This window comes from Emydura macquarii, unplaced genomic scaffold (genome assembly GCF_026122565.2).
Source record: "Emydura macquarii macquarii isolate MOO-44397 ecotype Brisbane River unplaced genomic scaffold, CSIRO-AGI_Emac_v2 contig_2199, whole genome shotgun sequence".
Taxonomy (NCBI): Eukaryota; Metazoa; Chordata; order Testudines; family Chelidae; genus Emydura; species Emydura macquarii.
Window position 1 is genome coordinate 296,703 of NW_027132336.1, and position 19,118 is coordinate 315,820.

The 19,118-nt window shown below is 40.4% G+C and overlaps 1 protein-coding gene across 2 annotated transcripts in view; it reads right to left on the reverse strand.

Moving 5' to 3' along the window:
- The window catches only part of ABLIM2 (actin binding LIM protein family member 2), a 208,588-nt gene that overhangs the window by 113,212 nt on the left and 76,258 nt on the right, over nucleotides 1-19,118 (reverse strand). Inside the window, exons 3-4 of one of the 2 annotated variants that reach the window (XM_067558866.1) lie at nucleotides 10,518-10,701; nucleotides 3,758-3,873 (exon numbers count right to left, since the gene is read on the reverse strand). In XM_067558866.1, coding sequence (XP_067414967.1) covers nucleotides 3,758-3,873; nucleotides 10,518-10,701 — 300 coding nt within the window. Of the gene's footprint in view, nucleotides 1-3,753; nucleotides 3,874-10,517; nucleotides 10,702-19,118 lie in introns of those variants that run through there. The other variant, XM_067558867.1, reaches the window with a different exon arrangement.

The following is a 19,118-nucleotide window of genomic DNA, read 5'->3' on the forward strand; positions in this document are numbered from 1 at the left end:
CCAGACCTTAAGTGAACAGATAGGAACGCTAATAGATCTAATGTCAAAGAACCAGAGTTCATCAAGTCTACAGAGATTTCCTGAAAGCAAACACAGTGTTCCTAAGATGGCTTAAGAGATGGATAGGCTGATGAATAAGTCTGCACTGTTTGTTTACATCTTGGTTTTAGCAGCAAGTCAAACTCACATGAATTTATCAGATGGGGTAACCTGAAATAAAAATTTTGTCAGCATTTTCCATGGTCCTTGTCTCACTTGCCTGAAGACAAATGTTTCAAGCATCACTTTCTTTTATGCAGAGAAGTCCTCAGTCAAAACAGTAAGACTTTTTCCAAGGTGATATTCCCCTCTTTCAATTGTTTTTTAGACAATGAATCCTAAGTGCCATTTATTGCCTTCTGTAGCATAACTACAATTTGTCATTTTGGACTTCCATTTTCAAATTCAGCTAACAAATTTCTGAATATGTTTGTCCATTTGTGCCATTGCAAAAACAATCACTCAACCCTGATATTTGCTAAATGCTGGAAAAATAACAAAAGTAAATGGCATGCTGCCTTCTTTCCCTCAGATTTTTCCATGTTATTGTTACAATCTCTCTATTGGCACTTGATCTAGTGGTTAACTTTATAATTTTTGTGTCCAGACTTCTGACTAAGTAGCTGTTTTTCCCTTTCCACTTATATATACACACCTTTATTACAGCAGATTTCATGAGCTATTTTCCTTATAGTGCTTCCAATCAAAAAGCACTGTTGCCCCCATCAAAGATGGCTAGTACACACTTCCTGTTATCATACTTTGCCCTCAAAAATGGCCACTTCATAGTTGCTTTAGATATTCAGAAAACTGTAAAAGTAATTTCACATTTGGTTCACTGATTTGCTGCAGTGCGAGCTATAAGATCTAGGATAGATAGGAAAGTAACACAAGCTTTTCTTGTTTTTGTGGTTTTCCCTGGTTGTTTCTTTTCAATTTTGTTAACCTCAAAATGACTGGTGTGTAAACAGATCTTGTGAGAAGGCATGTAAGCCAGCAGGCTACCTCACTGGCTTGTGGAAAAAAGAACGGTCTCCAGCCACAGGATTTCAGTCCCTTTTCGTCAGAGCTTCTGTTTAATTTCTTCAAATATAACTATTTAACACAAGTTCAACATTCCATTCATGTTCTTTCCTCCTGACCATGGTCTTCGGCAGGAATCTACCTACTCCTTGTAGCTCTTACTCTCCTTCCTAGCCTGCTCCCTGAAGGTTTCACTCCACAAGCCGTCTACCTGAGTGTCACATATGAAATGTGTTCTTTCCCCTGATCCAAGGACTGCCGCAGGAGCCTTCCGATACCCTGCAGCTCTCACTAACAAACAACATATTACTGGTCTAATGAAGACCAGGTGGTTTTCAAGCTATCACCTGATCACTGACCTCACAGTATCAGCTGAGAGCCAGCTGAGAGCCAGCTGATTAGTACAGGAGGGGTCTAAGGCCAAGTCCCTGTGATAGAAAATGTCTGAAAATTTGAACATATAGGGCCTGCTCCAACTCTCAAGTCAAGTTAGTGGAAAGACTCTCACTGACTTTATTGGGAGCTGGATCAGATTTATATATGAACATTTAATACTTGCATGTTTGAGGATTTATTCAAGGAAAGGATCATCTTTTGTTTTTAGAGGCCAGATTTTGCCCTGGGGATGTGCTCCTAGTGTCCATGGAAGTCAAGGGGTACAATACAGTCCTAAGCCTTGACAAATTACTATAAAACACTCTGTTTATGGGACACACTTTGTAAATAGATAACAGTATACGCTACTTCAATAGAATGTGAAGTAAAATATGAATTCTAAGTGAATAAAAAAGAGGAGAAGGGTGGCAGGGTTTATGACCGCTAGGGGACGTCTGGTTCTTCTGTTGATCAATCGTTTTAGCAAGAGTTAGAACCCTACTAAAAACTGCTAAGCAAATTCTGGTGGCTCATTGAGAAAGACATAGCATGTTTAACTCCATCAAGATAAGGAAAGGGGAAAAGACTCTGGTCAGAGGGAACTGGAAGCAAGAATAGGCAGACCCTGCACTAAATACTAGGAACAGCCAGACCTGGGGAATAAGCTTTGGCTGAAGTTTATGTTCTGCTATGATCTGAATTACCAGTAAAGTCAAACTGCTGAAAAGGGGTTAAATTTGACTTCATTTGATTTTATTTGGAGCAGGGGGAGACTGCCACTGCCCACAGAGGGATTTGGAAAGATACTCAGAGTAACAGTGGACATCTCTACAAGCAGAAAATTCCATGGAAATCCATGGCACTGTGCTGATTTCTGCAAGCTGAAGGTCTGGCCCAGAATATATTGCCAAGGAGGCCTGATGGAAGTCTCAGCATTCTTGAATAAAACTCACTCAGCATACTGTGTTCAGCTGATGTTACTGCTCAATAATATCCTGCAGCATTTTGGTAAGCGAAAACGAGCTCAGAACAAAACAAAACAGTAAGCTATGCAAGTTTCTACAGCTGCATCTACCTATTAAAATATGGTTTTGAGGGTAATTTGACAGCAGAATATGAAACCCAAACAGTGGAGACATTGTCTCCCCAAGTTACTCTTTACATAAAAGATAAACAGTCATAAAGGAAATGGAAGTGAAAAGATCTGAAAAAACTCAGAATTTTAATACAGTCATATATCCATGCATGTACCCAGTACCCAGAAAGTTAGTCCTGAGCAAAAACAATGAGAAAAAAACAAAACACAAAGGCAATCCAATAGGAAAGATTTCATATTAAAAGAGAATATGCTTTGGCGGTCTGTATGGAAATAACCATATTGGGCAAAATCAGGCAAACACTCACTGAGGCAGGATTTGGCAAAATTCACAATTGCACAAGGAAGTAATATGATCCAGGGTTCACAGATAACCAGCTTGGAACGCTCCAGGCTATTGGCCAGACTGTAGCACTTACAGACATCAAGTCAGTTGAGAGCTGCATTATACCCTGCAAAAGGTCACCGTGAACTCCACCTACAGACAGCCACACTGCAAACTATTAACCAGTTTGTTCGAAAAGTAGAAAGGCAAATACAGACTGCATCCAAAAGACTTTTTCTCATGCTCAATCCTGCCAACCGTTACAATCAAGCGGTGTTTGGCTTACTCGCGGCAGTACAGTGAGCACTGTGTAAGGGCTGGTCCCTAAGAGACTTTCTCAATGTCACGTACAGCATAGGACATTCAATCTCTATGAATTATTTATAGATAATTAAATGAACTCGTTCTGTCAGGCACCATGGACCCGATCCAACTCCCATTCAAGTCAATGTCTGCTTTTCAATTGTCTTTAATGAGAACGGGATCAGGATGTCTGTAGAAATGGTGGGCTAGATTCACTCCTGATTTACAATGGCTTCAGACAACTTATGTCAGGAACCCTGATAGTGAACTCTAGCTCAGTTCAGTTCTCTTTCCTCCAAGTCAGCTTTAGTAACATAACAAGGATTCCAAGAGAGGATCAAAGTAACAAAGGACACTGGTAACAACCAAAAGAGGCCTTCCAGCTTTCAGCAAGTTGGGAGGGGATAAGACAAGCCTTTTTCTCTAGGTATCCACCACTACAGCAGCTTCCCCTTCGTTTTTATAGCTCCAGCCCAGAGCAGGGAACCTGGGTTCCTACTTGTAACTCCTTACAGGCTTAACTTAACGGAATCACACACAGCCATACTGCTTTATTCACTAAACTACAAAGAGATTTAAAAAAAAGACCTACTTACTTCGCAGGGCCTGGACGGAGAAAGTGCTGTTGCTGCCAGCAGGGGGCAGTGAACACTTCTGGCAGACACATTCTTTCCCATTGAAAGTCACCCGGTCCCCAGGAGGAAAAGGCAGCCTGCAGCAGGAAAAATGAAACCATGACTGGCAGAAAATCCTCACTTTCTTACTGAAGTCAGACATCACTTTCCATAAAGGAACTGATAATTGTTTGGGGGGAGGAGAGCTTGTGTGTGTGTGTTACTTAGCCAAGTTTTCATTCATGCACCCAATCATGTCACGTCACCAGGACGCTATCAAACTGGCAACTTCAAATGCAGACATTAAAGCTACTCAGAGAAAACTTGCTGAAGACAGGAGAAAATACTCAAAAGCCAAGGCAAATTCTTAGAAATGTGGTGACTGGTGGCTGATAACTACCAATATCAGTCTGGGAATTGAGAGGGGGCTAGAATCATTTGTTTTTAATGAATATATACAAGTGTAATTGCTTTTACAGAGACTAAATGAGGCTGTTAATATGTTGCAAGAGAGCTATCAGTTTTCTTTTTTAAAATTTTTTAAAATAATGTAATCCTGATCAGCTATGATCATATCAAAGTTCTTCTCTGAATCCATTTATTCAGAAATCAAATACTTGCAAATACTCTTGCGAATAGAACTGGATGCAACTACATAAAGTTGCTTGTTCTATTGAACTAGAGCTCTCTTTGCATTTTATTAAATACTTCCACCTATTAACATCCTCACAGCTAAAAGGTTCCCCTTGTTAGATATTGCTTGTGCACAGAAATTGCAGAGGTTTGTTTAGGGAGGAAGAGCTGGGCAAATTGCTTTATACTGCAGGGAAGGATGGAGAGGGTTTAAAACACATTTCTGTACAGAGTGAAATTCACCCCATACAAGGCCTACATCAAAATATGGCTTAATTGGGATTTAAGTGGTGCACCAGCATAATGCATACTTTCTGGCCAGTGGTGAATTCCATCTGAGGGGTGTATTTCACTGAAATGCAATTAAGAAAATTCTGCATTATATTTGCCACTACCCCGCAAAAATTACAAATTATGAAATGTAATATAAAAAGCTCTTATTTGAAAGATTTTTTTTCTGTACAAAGGCTTTATATACACGCCTTGCTACATAGACAGATTCTCTTGCTCTGAGAGTAGTATAAAAAACCTTTTTCAGGGCAGGGATTGTCTCTTACTATGTGTTTGTATCATGTGTATAACACAATGGGGCTATGATCTTAGCTGTGGTTCCTAGGAGCAGCTGCAATACAAATATGAAATACTAAGAAAATATTGTAAACAGTACATCTATAAGAAGAGAAATCACTAAGCATAGCTCCATGTTTTACATATAATGCAAAGGAATGACTAATAACAAAACAGCTACCATCTTAATAGGAAAATGATGTACCTTAGTTTAATTCAAATACTGCATTGCATTACCAATGTAAATGTGAAATCCACTATTACATCATTTTAATATTTTAATAAAATAGCACATATTAAGGCCAGAAGTCAGCATATTGATCATCTAATTAAATTTTCTGTAAAACGTAGAGCACAAAAGTTCACCCAGCATTTCCTGCATCAAGCCCATTAGCTTCTAGCTAAGGTAGAGCATATTATTTAGGATCCAAGCTTGATTTACAGACTCGTACAACCACACAGACATGAAAGCTGCTGCACAGGATGGAAGGCAGGGCAGAATTGGGCTCAGAATATTTAATACTGGGGAAGAATGAGGCAAACACTGCTTGCTGTGGGCCTCTGTACTTCATTAAGTCCTGGCTGATTGAAGAGAACTACGAGAACTCAGGCAAGATTGCCTGGCACAGGAAGCGCTAGTATTCAGATATTCATTGATTATTAGGTCAGAGGGACCAACATGATCATTTAGTCAGACCTCACAATTAAAGGAGTCATAGTTCCCCCTTTGGCAGGGCACTGCTAGTGTGTGACACTGAAGCTGACCCCTAAGCCATCAAGCCACTTGTGGCTGTGTGTATTTAGCCACAGTATCTAATGGTACACACAGTTCATGCAGGTTACAGAGACTGACAAGATGTTTGCTTCTCCCTAAAAGACACAGCAAACAATAATGTTTATTTCTTAGCATGCACCACAGAGCTAGTTTATAGGAAAGTTTATTAAATATCTGGGTGTTTCACTACATACACCAAATACGCAAGTCCTTCGCTTCATGAACTCCAGAAACATTTCAGTAAGAAACATTGGCAATGCCCATACAAAAACTAATGGCCAAGTTTTCAAGAGTGTTTAGCACCCAAGAGCTCCCATGCAGAACCCCAAACTAAGAGGCCAGGTTTGCAGACGTGCTGAACAGCTGGGAGCTTCCTAACTGGCAGCTAAACCCTTTTACAGTTCAGTGCGATTTGGTGATGAGCACTTTTTATGCTCCAACCCCAGGAGCTTCTCTCACTGTACAAACTGATAGCTTCAGTTTTAACCTCAAATCTCTGTGGTGCCCTGGTCCCATAAAAAAGAACTGGCTTCTCCTGGAAACAGCAGAACATTATAACCAGGGCCCATGCCAATTCCTCTGCCCCACATTGGTTCATTCATTTTCCATGAACAAAAGCAAGTGACTTCATTTTACAGGGTGCACTGTTGCCTAGTTTTGTATGTCCAACTGCCCCTCTGCCTAGTCATGGTTAGTTGGTTAATTTCTTGTGGATATTAGAAGTAAAAGTGAGTCTTGGGGAGAAATTTGAAGGCAGGGAAGGTAGTATTGGTCTAACAGATTAATTCAGGGAGGGCATTCTATATATAATGTACAAAGGAAACCTCTTTTTTTGTTTACATTTAGGTTGGCACTAATAGCAATGACAAACGAGTGACTGCACATCTGGCCCATCCCTAACGTTAGCTCTATTCATTTCCACAATGGCTCTGTTCCATTTCTGTTGTTATTATACCCCTACAGAGGAGCTTCCTAATCTTTGATGACATATAAAAGCTCAGAATTCTGAGTCCTATAAATCACGTGTGGAATTTTTTGTCTTTGCACCTGAGTCTCCACGCCATAATTTATCCTCCAAATACGGGCAAGATAATTGTTTCTTCTCTCTCCACAGTTAACAGCATTTCACAGAAAGCATTGTCTTCCAGGTCTTTAGTTACTAGTATTATTGGGGGGAAGGAAGTGAAGGGGGAGGAAGTGTGGCTGTACACATATAGTCTTTGCAGAGAAAATACAGATCATCACAGGAAGTGTTTTTGTCTTTCTTTTCTAGTGGCAGAGGTTGAGATAAGTCTCTGGGGTCCCCTCCCCAGCCTTCAAGCAAAATATTCCTGGGGGCCTTCTCTCAGTGCTCTGTCCCACAGCCCTGCCTCACAGCAATCTTTAGAATGGCTTCACTAAATCTCAGCTTCTAGTGCAGTGGGCCCCAAACTTTTTAGGTTGCCTTCTCTTGTCCATGTCCATGCCCCCCTCCTAGGGGGGCTCATCCCACAGTTTGGGGATCTCTATTTTAGTGGCACGGATGGCCTAACTTTCACTATGGACTGTTAAGAGGTTGATGCCCCCCCCACCTCAGGGGAAATGTCTTTGGGAGATTCTGTGGGCCACAGCCCCTTCTAAATGAGAGAAAGGATGGGCCCCCTGCTCTATGGCAAGTAAAAAATCTGAGCCTGGAGGAGGCGGAGGCCCAAATCCACAACCTTTGAATGTCTTTTTCATTAGTCTCGAATGAATTCTTAGCCCTAGAACGCCAATGTACTACCTATTGCACCGTTTCATGTTCAGTTCTTACTTTTTACATGTACAATACTGGTTATTTCTTTTTTTCACTCCCTGAAGTACCAGTATTCCATACTAGTGACACACTAATGCCAGTTGGCTACCCCATGAAAGACATGGATTACTGACATGCCTGTTTTAGAAACACAAAGATAGAGAGCAATAGAGAATCAAGCCCCTGATCTGGGACATCCAGTAACCAGATATTACAAAAGCAGCATTACCAACAGGTCCATAAAAAGTATATGACCAAGTTTTTTGCCCATTGCTTTTTGTTTTCCTTGCTCTAATTTACTGCATGTGATTTGGTTTTCTGATTGCTTTTACTATCTGAAAGAAAACACACTTCCACATCCCACCACTTGCTATTATAATCTTGTCTTTTCTGAAGCTGAGAAAGCACTTTTGCAAGTGTCACTATTAGAAGTGTTGGTTGAAAAATAATTGGTTTGCTATTCAACATATTAACAATTAATTAAAAAACATAAAGCGTTATTTTAGCAACTACAGATACACGGATTATAAAGGTGTTTATTTGATGACTAATCCTGGAATGTGCTGAACACATCTTGGATGAGTGCTGAGTGTCCTCAAAATCAAACTTCTAAAAAGAGACCTGATTTTCTGAAGGTGAAGATGATTTTAAAATCCTGGCCCCAAATCAGCTTGTTTAATTTCTGAAAAATGGTTCTATTTTCAGTGATTTTCTTTGACACCAAAACCCACCTTCACTTGAATATATTCAACTTACTGCCTACTTCATATTACTTTCACTGAGCTTCAGTAGAAAATCAAATATTGATGAAGAACATCTCATGACGTTTGGATTAAGACACCCTTTCTTACAGGAAGTATAAGTGCCAAAACTGGGCCAGATGGAAATATGCTTATTTACACCATCAGTTGAGGATCTGGCCCAGTGTTTCTCATGTAAAAGGATAACAGGATTCTTCTGTTGACCCAGCTGCTGAGCAGATGCTGGAACCCTGCGGGGAGACACTAATTGATTCCTGCTTGTAACATGGAGCGCTGTTGAACTGGATGGAGGCGATATGAGTCGGAGTGCCTTCCTAGGGGAAGAAGCTATAGCAAGCTTGTGCCCTTGTGTGGCAACCTGTGACACCACAAATTGGGAGGCTCAGCAGAATAAATTCTTTGCCTTGACTTGCTTTTAATCCAACCATTTGGTGTTCTAGATGAACTGAGCAGAGAGGTTGACAGCATTTATTTGGGTGAAATGCTGCTGTATTGGGATCTGAAGTTGTAAAGAGTAATTCATATTTTGTATGTCTGCATTTAATAGCAATCTCTGTAATAGATTGTATTTATGGTTTTCTCTGTGCTGTGGTTCATCTCCCTTTGATAGGGAGCAAGGAGTTAAGTAGTTTAACCACTGTAGAAGCTTATTCTGAACTTTCAGGGAATTGTTTCCGTTGGAACCTTAAACATCCATACTACAAACTGCAATAAAGGATATGGTCTGGTAAATAATTTAGGTTTCAATTATAAAACCTAATGAAATTCCAGTTGAGGATTCAATCATATTTACTGAGAAAATAATAGTAAGGAGTTTCTCTTTCTCTCTTAATTGAATGACTCGGGGTCTGAATAACACTGGTGTCAAGAAGAAAGGACACCAGAAATTTGGTATGTATTAGGCTTATTTATAGATGGAGTCATTAGTGCATACCTAGACTGAGAAGGCTCAGGGCAATTGTGTGTGTATTGATATCTTCCATCCATCCTTTGAACGTGTAAATTATCTTACTGATAATAAAGTGGGGATACTAATTATTTCTTTCTCAGTTTTTCTGATGCCTTTTTTCCCCCCCTCTTTTGTCCTTTTTGTTTACGGTCTCCAAAGGAAACACGTTTTGGGATAAACAAGAGAAAAATCAATGGAGGGAGGGTTTTAAGAGTGACTTCCCCTTAATCTGTCCACTCAGTTATATCTGGGTTGATGTTATTGCCTGTTTTTGTTTTGTTTTAATATAAGGCTTTCTCTGTCTCACCAGTAAATGTTCATAATTAGTCGTAAAGAATAATATTGCATTTCCATTTCCTTTGAATTGTTAACACAAAACTGTATTTCTTACAAGTTCTCACTAAGGTCTTCAACCATTGATATATAGGCATCTAGTTATTTGGACAAAAGGAAATCAAGCTATGGTTCAGTATCAGTTTTACTCTAGTACCCGCTCAAAAAACTTTAGTTACAGGGTTAGGTCCCGATCCTGAAAATACATACATGTGGACAGTCCTGTTGAACTCAATGGAACTCATGACTGAAACTCACTCCTGTGAAGAGGGCCAGCACTAGGCTTAAGTTTAACTGAATATCTATTTTGGAAGTTATAGTGGTACACACACCAATGCTTACCCTCTGCACACAAGTAAATATCATCCTGCATTTTTAAAGTTACTCACATGTGTAAATGTGTACAGGGTCACTGTGCATTTTCAATTTCCATATTTTCTGAGAGGAGTATTCACCTGCTTTTGTAAATAAATGTTAACGTATCAATTTTCACAGTGTTAACTGTGTTTGCAGCAGAGTAACATTCTAGGACAGTACAGTGGACACCAGAGAGGTAAGGCAGCAGCGGTGTCTGGAGAAAAGAGGTCGGACTACAACAGCAACTACAGATCCTCAGCACCTCAGCAAATTGGGAATAAGATTTCTCAAAGTTGGATATGCTGTTTGTGACACATGGAATTAATGAACACTTCTAAAAGTTTGGATGCAATAATTAATTAAATAATTATTGAGTAATATTAGTAGATGGCATTGAAAGACTGAATTATTTCAGTTCAAAACTCCATAAATGTAAGTGATGGCAGAACCAAATGCATAAGAGGGGCACCTCTTTGACAGCCTAGAGAGGATGTTTTGCTTATGAGTCTCCCTGTGGATTCCTAGCTTTTGTCTCTTTCAAAATACACTTTTTTTTTAGTGGTAAAAATAAAGTTTTTATTTGGAAAACATACCTGCAAAGAGCACACACAAAACAGGCTGGGTGGTAGGTTTTCCCCAGTGCTGAAACCACTTCCCCCTCAATGAATTCATCACAGCTGATGCATCGTGTCCCATAAAGTTTTTGATAGTCCAAAGTACAGATGTAGTCTCCCTGTCTCACAAAAAATCCTCCTTGAGCCAGATCACATCCACAAGCTACATGGAGAGAAAGGACAAAGATTTAGAGGACTGAAAGAGTAAAATTGTATCTATAATAAGAGGAATCTTCTTTCATGATCAGCACATTTTCCAATATATATATAGCAGATGATCAACCATGGTCATCTTAATACTTGTGGCTCTCGAACACAGGACACCCATGAGTCAGATGGTCGCTACCCTTATGGTTTCCATAAGCTTGTTTATTCCCTATAGAAACACTAACATCACAGTGGAAAGCCTGAGGCCTAGTCTAAACTACAGGGTTAGGTCGACATAAGCTGCCTTGTGTCGAACGAGCCGTGGAAGGGTCTTCACTTAAATTTGGCTCCTGCCGACATAAATGCCCCTTTCTATGCCGATTTAGTAACTCCACCTCCCTGAGCGATGTCAAGTCACAGCAGACACTGCATTGCTTACAGTGACTGTTACTGGCTTTCAGGAGCCACCCCACAATGCCCCGCACTGACAATATAATCGATATATGAGCCCCTGGTGAGGGTGCTCACCACCAAGCAGGGAGCCAAGTGTGCACACTCACAAGTGATTTAATAACTGCGGTGGCTGTACGCCGACATAAATTAGGTTGACATAATTTTGTAGTGCAGATGTGGCCAGCATGCAGAGAGATAAATCCCCAGATGAGGGGCTACCTTGGGATGCCGTTAGGAGATGCACCTTGACCACCAATATAACACCCACAATTACATTCAATAAGATTTTAAAAAGGAAGAGATTTAAACCTTCATTCTACAAAGCAAAAAACCAGTCAGTAATTTACAGGGATTACAAACTTCTATTGTTTATTCCATAATTGCCCATTATAGGACTCCTGTGAGGCACCCAGTACTGGCGAATGACTGAGACAGGATAGTAACTTTGAAAGATTACTGGTCTGCTGTGGTACTGCAGTTCCTATATGACTGTGCACAGGCATGGTGTAAGGACTTTGGGGAGTTGGCAAGATGATTTTTTGGAAATACATTCTCAATGTAACTGATACTTATTATATACAAAGCGTATACGTAGGAGAGATCTTTAGGGCCACCCACCCCCAAGCCTCCTGCTGCAGAAATGGAGCCCAGCTGCTGTTTCTTTTCAACTCTAACAATCAGTTTTGATTTCAAAGGCTATGACTGCATGGGAAAAGGATTGGAGACTGACATTTTAAAAAACAAAACAAGATGAGATTCTCCTTTGCACAGCCCAAGGCTGGCCCTGCTAACAAGGGCGTGTGCAAACCTCAGGAGCTCCCTCCAGTTCATCAGTACAAACGGGGACGGAGGCAGGGTCATGTTTTGAGGTTATAGGAGAGGAGGGAAAGGAGAGAGCCAAGAGCTCTCTGGTTGAAATAATAGGGAGAGAGGATTATCCTCCTCTAAACTGCTCTGAACCTTAAAAAAGGCTTGGATTTGGTTGAGAGAAAGGGGAGATGTTCAAATTGGTTCTTATGCTAGGAGAACTGTCAGACCTATCCCGAGTCACCGCATCATACCTGTTGTCAAGTGCTCTGACTCCATTTCTGGAAGAACTACTTTTGGGAGCAGTACCTGCAGTAACATACCATGTTCAGGGTCAAACTAGGCTGAAATTCGAGATGTAAGAAGTACGGAAGAGGTAAGTGTGTCATCCAGGCAATACTACCAGTCATCCACAGCCCACAGAAGGAAAGTGTAGGCGTTGCTAGTAAACTTCTCTGTGTTGTGTGCATTTGATGTTAACAGCAGAGCTATCCAGAGTGGTTTAGTTTTTAAGACAGCATTTACAGTACATTGATTGATCTACAGTAGCTTTGTTCTTTCTCTCAATTAAGGTCAACGATAAAATCCTCCTTCTAACTTCTAGTAAGTTCATACAGAAGAATATATGCCTCCTGAACATATTTTTTGAACAGTAGGGCATAGCTAGCTAGACAACAGCTTTTTAGGTAAATGTAATATTTCTGCTATGTATAGAGTAGTGTAACAGAAGCATAAATCAAATATGGATTTAAAGATGAGAATAGGAACTGCTGTTCTGAGCTTTTTTAAATTAACGACATTAATGTTACATTTTAAAATTGCTAGAAGCTATCAAGTAGCGTCTAAACTTGCTGTGATAATCATATGAGGAAGGAAGGTGAAGTGTGTAATTCGTTTCTTCATCTTCCTTGTAGAAGATTCCTTTACTCCAATGACGTTCAACCTTGCCACTATGTGACTGAACAAAGTCCACAAGATCATCAATAGATTTTTAACACATTTAGAATATAAAAATACACAGCACAAGTGATTGCTATCATAGGCATGAAAATTACCAAGGAAAGATTACACTATGAACAGGCGTGCTCTGTTAACACAGCTGGCTAACAGTACAAAGGCAGAATTACCCCATCTGTCTGTGTCGCAGTACTTTTTGTTTTAAATTGCTATTTTTTTGGTCCGATGGCTCTGAGAAGTTTGCCACAGATGTGTTGTAGTTTCTTACTCACAACCCAAGATGTGTTATACAGTACATATGCAGTGTTATACAGTACATATGCAGTCACAGCTTTGTGCTGTGAACAGTGAACCCCATGTATCATGAATAATCACAGAGGGACAAATTAAACATAGTTAAGCAACTCTGCAAAACTGCTAATTGTTTTAAGAGACCTGGGGTCCAAATCTGTAACTGCAGAATTCAGGGGACTCTAACTGAGGTCAATGAGAGTCCCATACGCAGAGGGCCTGGCAGAGCACTGGCCTTTGAATTAAGGAATAAAATATTCTGTCTCAAAGAGAAACCGACAACACAGTGTAAGATGAGGTGGAACAATCAGGAAACACTCTAAGGTTGATCTTGTGGAGTTTTAAGACAATCGTCTCCTCAGGATATGTCTATACTGACTCAAGTTCATGGAGCTTGGGATGTAGGGCTGTTTAATTGCAATGTAGACATTCTGGCTTGGGCTGCAGCCCAAGCTCTGGGATCCTCCCACCTCACAGGGTCCTAGAGCCCAGGCTCCAGCAAATAAACAGCCCTTCAGTCTGAGTCCGGTGAGCCCCAGTCAGCACTGGGAGGGGCAAGCAGTGGTGAGTTTCTCCCAAACTTTGGGGAAGGAAACAGCTAGTTCCCCAGAACATCTGGGCAGAAGGCTTTGCTGACTATCTTCCCACCTCTGGGTTGCTTGGTTGATTCCTCACTTTATCTACCCATCCACTTTAGTTGCACCTTATGAGAAATGGAGAGAACTCAGCAGGAGTTAGTGCTGCTTCAGACAGGGAAGGGTTAGGTGCAATGAGGAAAGAAACAACTTTTGGGTTTTTTAGAGGAATAAAATATAAACTATAAAATATAATCTCAAAATCCCTTAAAGAGAAAAAATATTTAACAGTTTAAAATAAAATTATTCTCTTTAATTCTGGTACACAAATCATCGTTTTTCCTCCATAGGTGCATAATTTATTAAAATTTAAAATATTAAGAAAACTCAGAACAGCTTTGTAAAAATAATTGCTCCTTGAAAACATATGAAATTTCAAGTCTTTCATTTTAGTAATTACTGATTTAGAGAGGGGAAGAAACTATTTCTTTTCTGTTGGTTGTGCTAGTTTCTATATAATACCACAGAAAAGAGAAACTGCTAAAATATTCACGCTTATAGATTACATAATGCACAGTTTGTTCTGAATCAATTAGCTCTGTAATAAATTGATTGGTCACATCTGGCCTATATATTTCTTCCTCTTGTGTGATCTGATCAACTCTTCAGCTATGTTCTCATTAAGTTTTTATGTTATAATTCTCGTTGCTTACCTGCACAGTAACAGTTTTCAAAGACTTGAGCTAAGGTCTGTTTTAAACTGTCACACACACACACACACACACACACACACACACACACACACACACACACACACACACACACACACACACACACACACACACACACACACACACACACACACACACACACACACACACACACACCCCAGCCCCACACTGTGACATATTTCCATGAAAACAGACTTTTTTTTTCATGAAAACGTTGAGTCATTGAAAAAATAAATAAATAAATATTTATGAGAAATTGCAACCAGCTCTGATTATCGATGCTAGTTTTATAGCTATGACAATAGTATTGTGTTACTAAGGGTCCATGAGCAAGTACAGATTTTCAATGTCTTAGCACCTAAATTGTTTTAAATTGATTCGTTCTGAAACTTTTGGCTGCATAAACTTGGTTCTTGCATGTGGTCATCAGGTGCTCCCAGAGCATCTACCGGGCTGTCCTGAATGCAACACTTCTATAGAAAAGACTCCTTGAACCAGGCCTTTTGGATTGAGAAACCAGAGCAGGGTAGGCTCCACACACCCTTCCTCTAATACCTTATCTTAGAGGCTGAGGAAGGTCTTGTGAAATTCACAAAGAGACTAAGACTCTGGTGCCCTAACTTACAACAACAGCTATTTTAAGGGTTTCCTGTGTACTTTGTAGGCAGGCTCCATTACTTTAAGGTGACTGCAAACCCAGCACACTTTCCACTGGGGATTCCCCCCCAGAGTGAAGGGGATTTTCCAGTGGCTAAAGGTCAGTGTTCTAGCCCTACACAAGCGCCTCCCATGCAGCTCACTGGGAATATTGGGAGGGAAGGAGGGATAGCACTGTGCACGCTGGCTATTCTAGACTGCTGCAACAACCCACAGGAAAAAAAAAAATTTGGCCTCCATTCAGAATTGATTTATTGCTTTAAAACCAAAACAAAAAAATTGCAATTTGTAATTTACGAAAGAGCTAAAAAGAATTTAGAAACCAAGTGTTGTGTGCCCAGGTGCTAAATTTTACAGTTCTCTAATCTAACCATAGCTTTGGGCTTTACAATGAAATATTGCAGACATATACCATTCCACAGACCACTAATTAAAGCCTTTGGCTCTTTTAGAAAACATTTAGAAAATATTTAATGGCTTTGTTTTAATTTTTCATGAAAGAAGATGCATGTGCCCAGTTACAACACAGTAAAAGGTCGGAGAACTAAAGACTCATTCTAACTATACATGACAGATGGTACACTGGGTCAATGTTTCACAGAAAACAGATGCAAATAACATATCCACTGAGAAGGCGATGGCTTTTGTTGAGCAGTTCTCTCAAGGCCTTCTTTCTTCACTCCACCATGTCCCTTTCCAGGGCCCTCATGTGGGGGGAAGAAAGGGTACACTTTACTGGGGCCCAGAAGCCCAGCCCAGGCTGAAACCCCCATTATGTGTGTGGGAGGGCGCCCGTGTTACAAGTTTGTACTGGGACTGAAAAAATTATGCCCCTTTCCTCTCAGCCCCTTTCCTCTCAGACCCAACCACACCCTGCCCCAAGACACAGGGGTAGGGAATTAAGCTATATATAAGCAAAATTCTCCACTGGTTATCTCTGGCAATGCAAAGTGGCTTTAGCAGAGTCGAAAATCCAACTCAAGAACAGAACTTGAATGATACAACTGAACCATGGGATCTAACTTCGGTGGAATTGCACACATCTAACTGAAGGCTAAGTTTGGTCCTATGTATTTAAAACTTTGTGTTACTTTGGCAATAACTTTTAATGTCTTTGAATTTGTGCTTTTCCACCCACACTTACCATTACTTAGCAATACTGGGTATGATATTCAAAAGCACTCACCACTGTCATAACTACTTCCCACCAAGTAAGTGAGTTTTACACCACTAACTCCAGCAGAAGAGGAGTTAGGGCAGCACTGAGTTCTTTTGAAAATCTCACCCACTGGGTTTTATATGTGTTTGATTTAGTATAATGAAGGTTCAAACCTCACCCATGGACTAAGAAGATGTAGCAGAAGCTAAAAGCTAGACAGTGAAAGACTAAGGACAGATACGTATGCTTCTCATTTTATGAAATGTATAGAAGTTTAGAAGACTACATTAAGCACCTGTAGTCTTGCTCTATCTTTTGATACACATCTAACATGACACTAAGGAAATTAAAAAAATAAAAAATAAAAGCACTACCAAAACAAAAAACTTTACCTCTCAAAATTAAATTAGTCCATTTGGGAATTTAAAAGAATAAAACAGTTGGATTCTGCTTTCAGTCAGATATTCTTTTCCCACCTATAATTATACTGCAAACCCCCTACCTTACTCATTGCACTTTATTAATCACACAAATTCATGAAGAGGTATTCTTAAAAATTCAATCCAGCAGAGTCTAGGTGAAATCTCTGCCATTTAACAAAGCACTAGCTGGAATGGCTATATGACCAGTGATATTTGATCAAGGCATCTGAGAAGTTGCAGAATGTTCTTTATGTCCCCAAACAATGGCAGGAACTAATCAGAGAACATAGAATAATAGAATATCAAAGTTGGAAGGGACCTGAGGAGGTCATCTGGTCCAACCCCCTACTCAAAGCAGGACCAACCTGAACTAAATCATCCCAGCCAGGGCTTTGTCAAGCTGGGCCTTAAAAACCTCTAAGGATGGAGGTAAACATGATAAACTCAGCAGAAAAAATTGATTTCATGACCAGGAGGGTTCTCTAATGAATATATTATCAGTCACATGAAGATTCTTCACCACCTAATGAATGGAAGCATTAATTACGGTCTCTCATCATTTATGATTGAGGCCCTACTTGAATTCAGGATGATTGTCCAAAAATTGTGGCTGAGTTACAGACAAGCCATGGAAAATTGGGGAAAAGTAATAATGGACCTTCTTATTTGCAGCAATAAAGTCCATTATTACTTTTCAGTGACTTTTCACTGTTGGCTACCCAGGGCTAAGGGTGGGAGCCAGGGCTGACAATGGGAACGTAAAGCTGAGAGCGGGGGCTCCTGCTGTTGGTCGTCTGGGGCTAAGAGTGGGGTTCCGAGGTTGAGAGCAGTCACCTAGGGCTGAGAGCGTAGGCTCCCGCTCTCAATCCTGGGGCTTCCAGGGCTCCCACAGTCAGTCCCACGCACAGTGGGGCTCCTGCTGTCACAATTGTGGTGGGAGCCTAATACTGCGCAATCCGCAATATCGCAAGTGAAGTAGGGCCGTATTTATGAGCTATTTATACACAGTACTTCAGCTCTGAGGTCTAGTAAAACTTCCAATGTACCACAAACATTTTAACTTCAGATAAAATGACCTCAAATAGGAAACCTATTAGAGCTGGTCAAAATATAAATGCACGTTTTCCAGAAAATGTCGACCACTACTTAGAATGCTGGTCAAAATATAGCAGCATTTTTCATCAAAGTTTTTTTTTTTTTTACAAACCAACCAGCTCAAAAATCAATCTTCCACTTTCCATTTTCAAGTGACTGTGGGTATGTCTACATTGCAAAAAACCCCACAAAGCCGTGGCAATGAATTGCAGAATCCAGGTCAACTGACTTAGGCTTGCCCTATGTGGCTAAACTTAGCAGTGTAGATGTCCCTACTTGGGTTGGATCCTGGGCTCTGAACGCTAGCGAAGGGGGGAGGTCTCAGAGCCCAACCTCCAGCCTGAGTGGGATCTTGTACACTGCTATTTTTAGCCCTGTAGTCAAGCCCATCAGCCTGAGTTAGTTGACCCAGATTCTGAGATTCACAGCTGCATGGTGGGTTTTTTTTCCCCTCCAGTGTAGACCTACCCCCAGGGACTAAAGACCAGATTTGCAAAGGGATTTAAGCCTAAAGATACATATAGGAGCCTCATGGGATTTTCAAGAGCTACTAAGCAGGCTAAGCACCTAACTCCCCTTGAAAACAAGGTTAGGCACTCTTGAAAAACCCACTAGGTACCTATCTGCATCTGAAATCTGGCCCTCAAGCCAAATAATCAGTGGGGTCACTGCACAATCAAGGTGCTAAAGGAGCAATCAAGGAAGACAAGACTCTTGCAGAGAAACGAAATGAATTCTTTGCATCAGTCATCACTGCAGAGGATGTGAGGGAGATTCCCACATCTGAGCCATTCTTTTTGGGTGACAAATCTGAAGCTCTGTCCCAGATTAAGGTGCCAATAGAGGAGGCTTTGTAACAAATTGATAAATTAAACAGTAATATGTCACCAGGGACCTGATGGTATTCACCCAAGAGTTCTCAAGGAACTCTCATATGAAATTGCCAGACTACTAACTGTGGTATGCAATCTATTATCAGCCTCTGATCCAGATGACTAGAGGATAGCTAATATGATGCCAATTTTTTTTAAACGTGATCCTGGAAATTACAGGTCAGTAAGCCTAACTTCAGTACCAGTCAAATTAGTTGAAACGGTAGGAAAGGATAGAATGATCAGAACATAGATGTACATGATATATTGATGGTGAAATTTTGTAAAGAGAAATCATGCCTCACCAATCTATTAGTATTTTTGAGGGGACCAACAAACATGTGGACAAGGGTTATTCAGTAGGTGTAGTATACCTGGACTTTCAGAAAGCTTTTGACATGGTGAGGGACCATC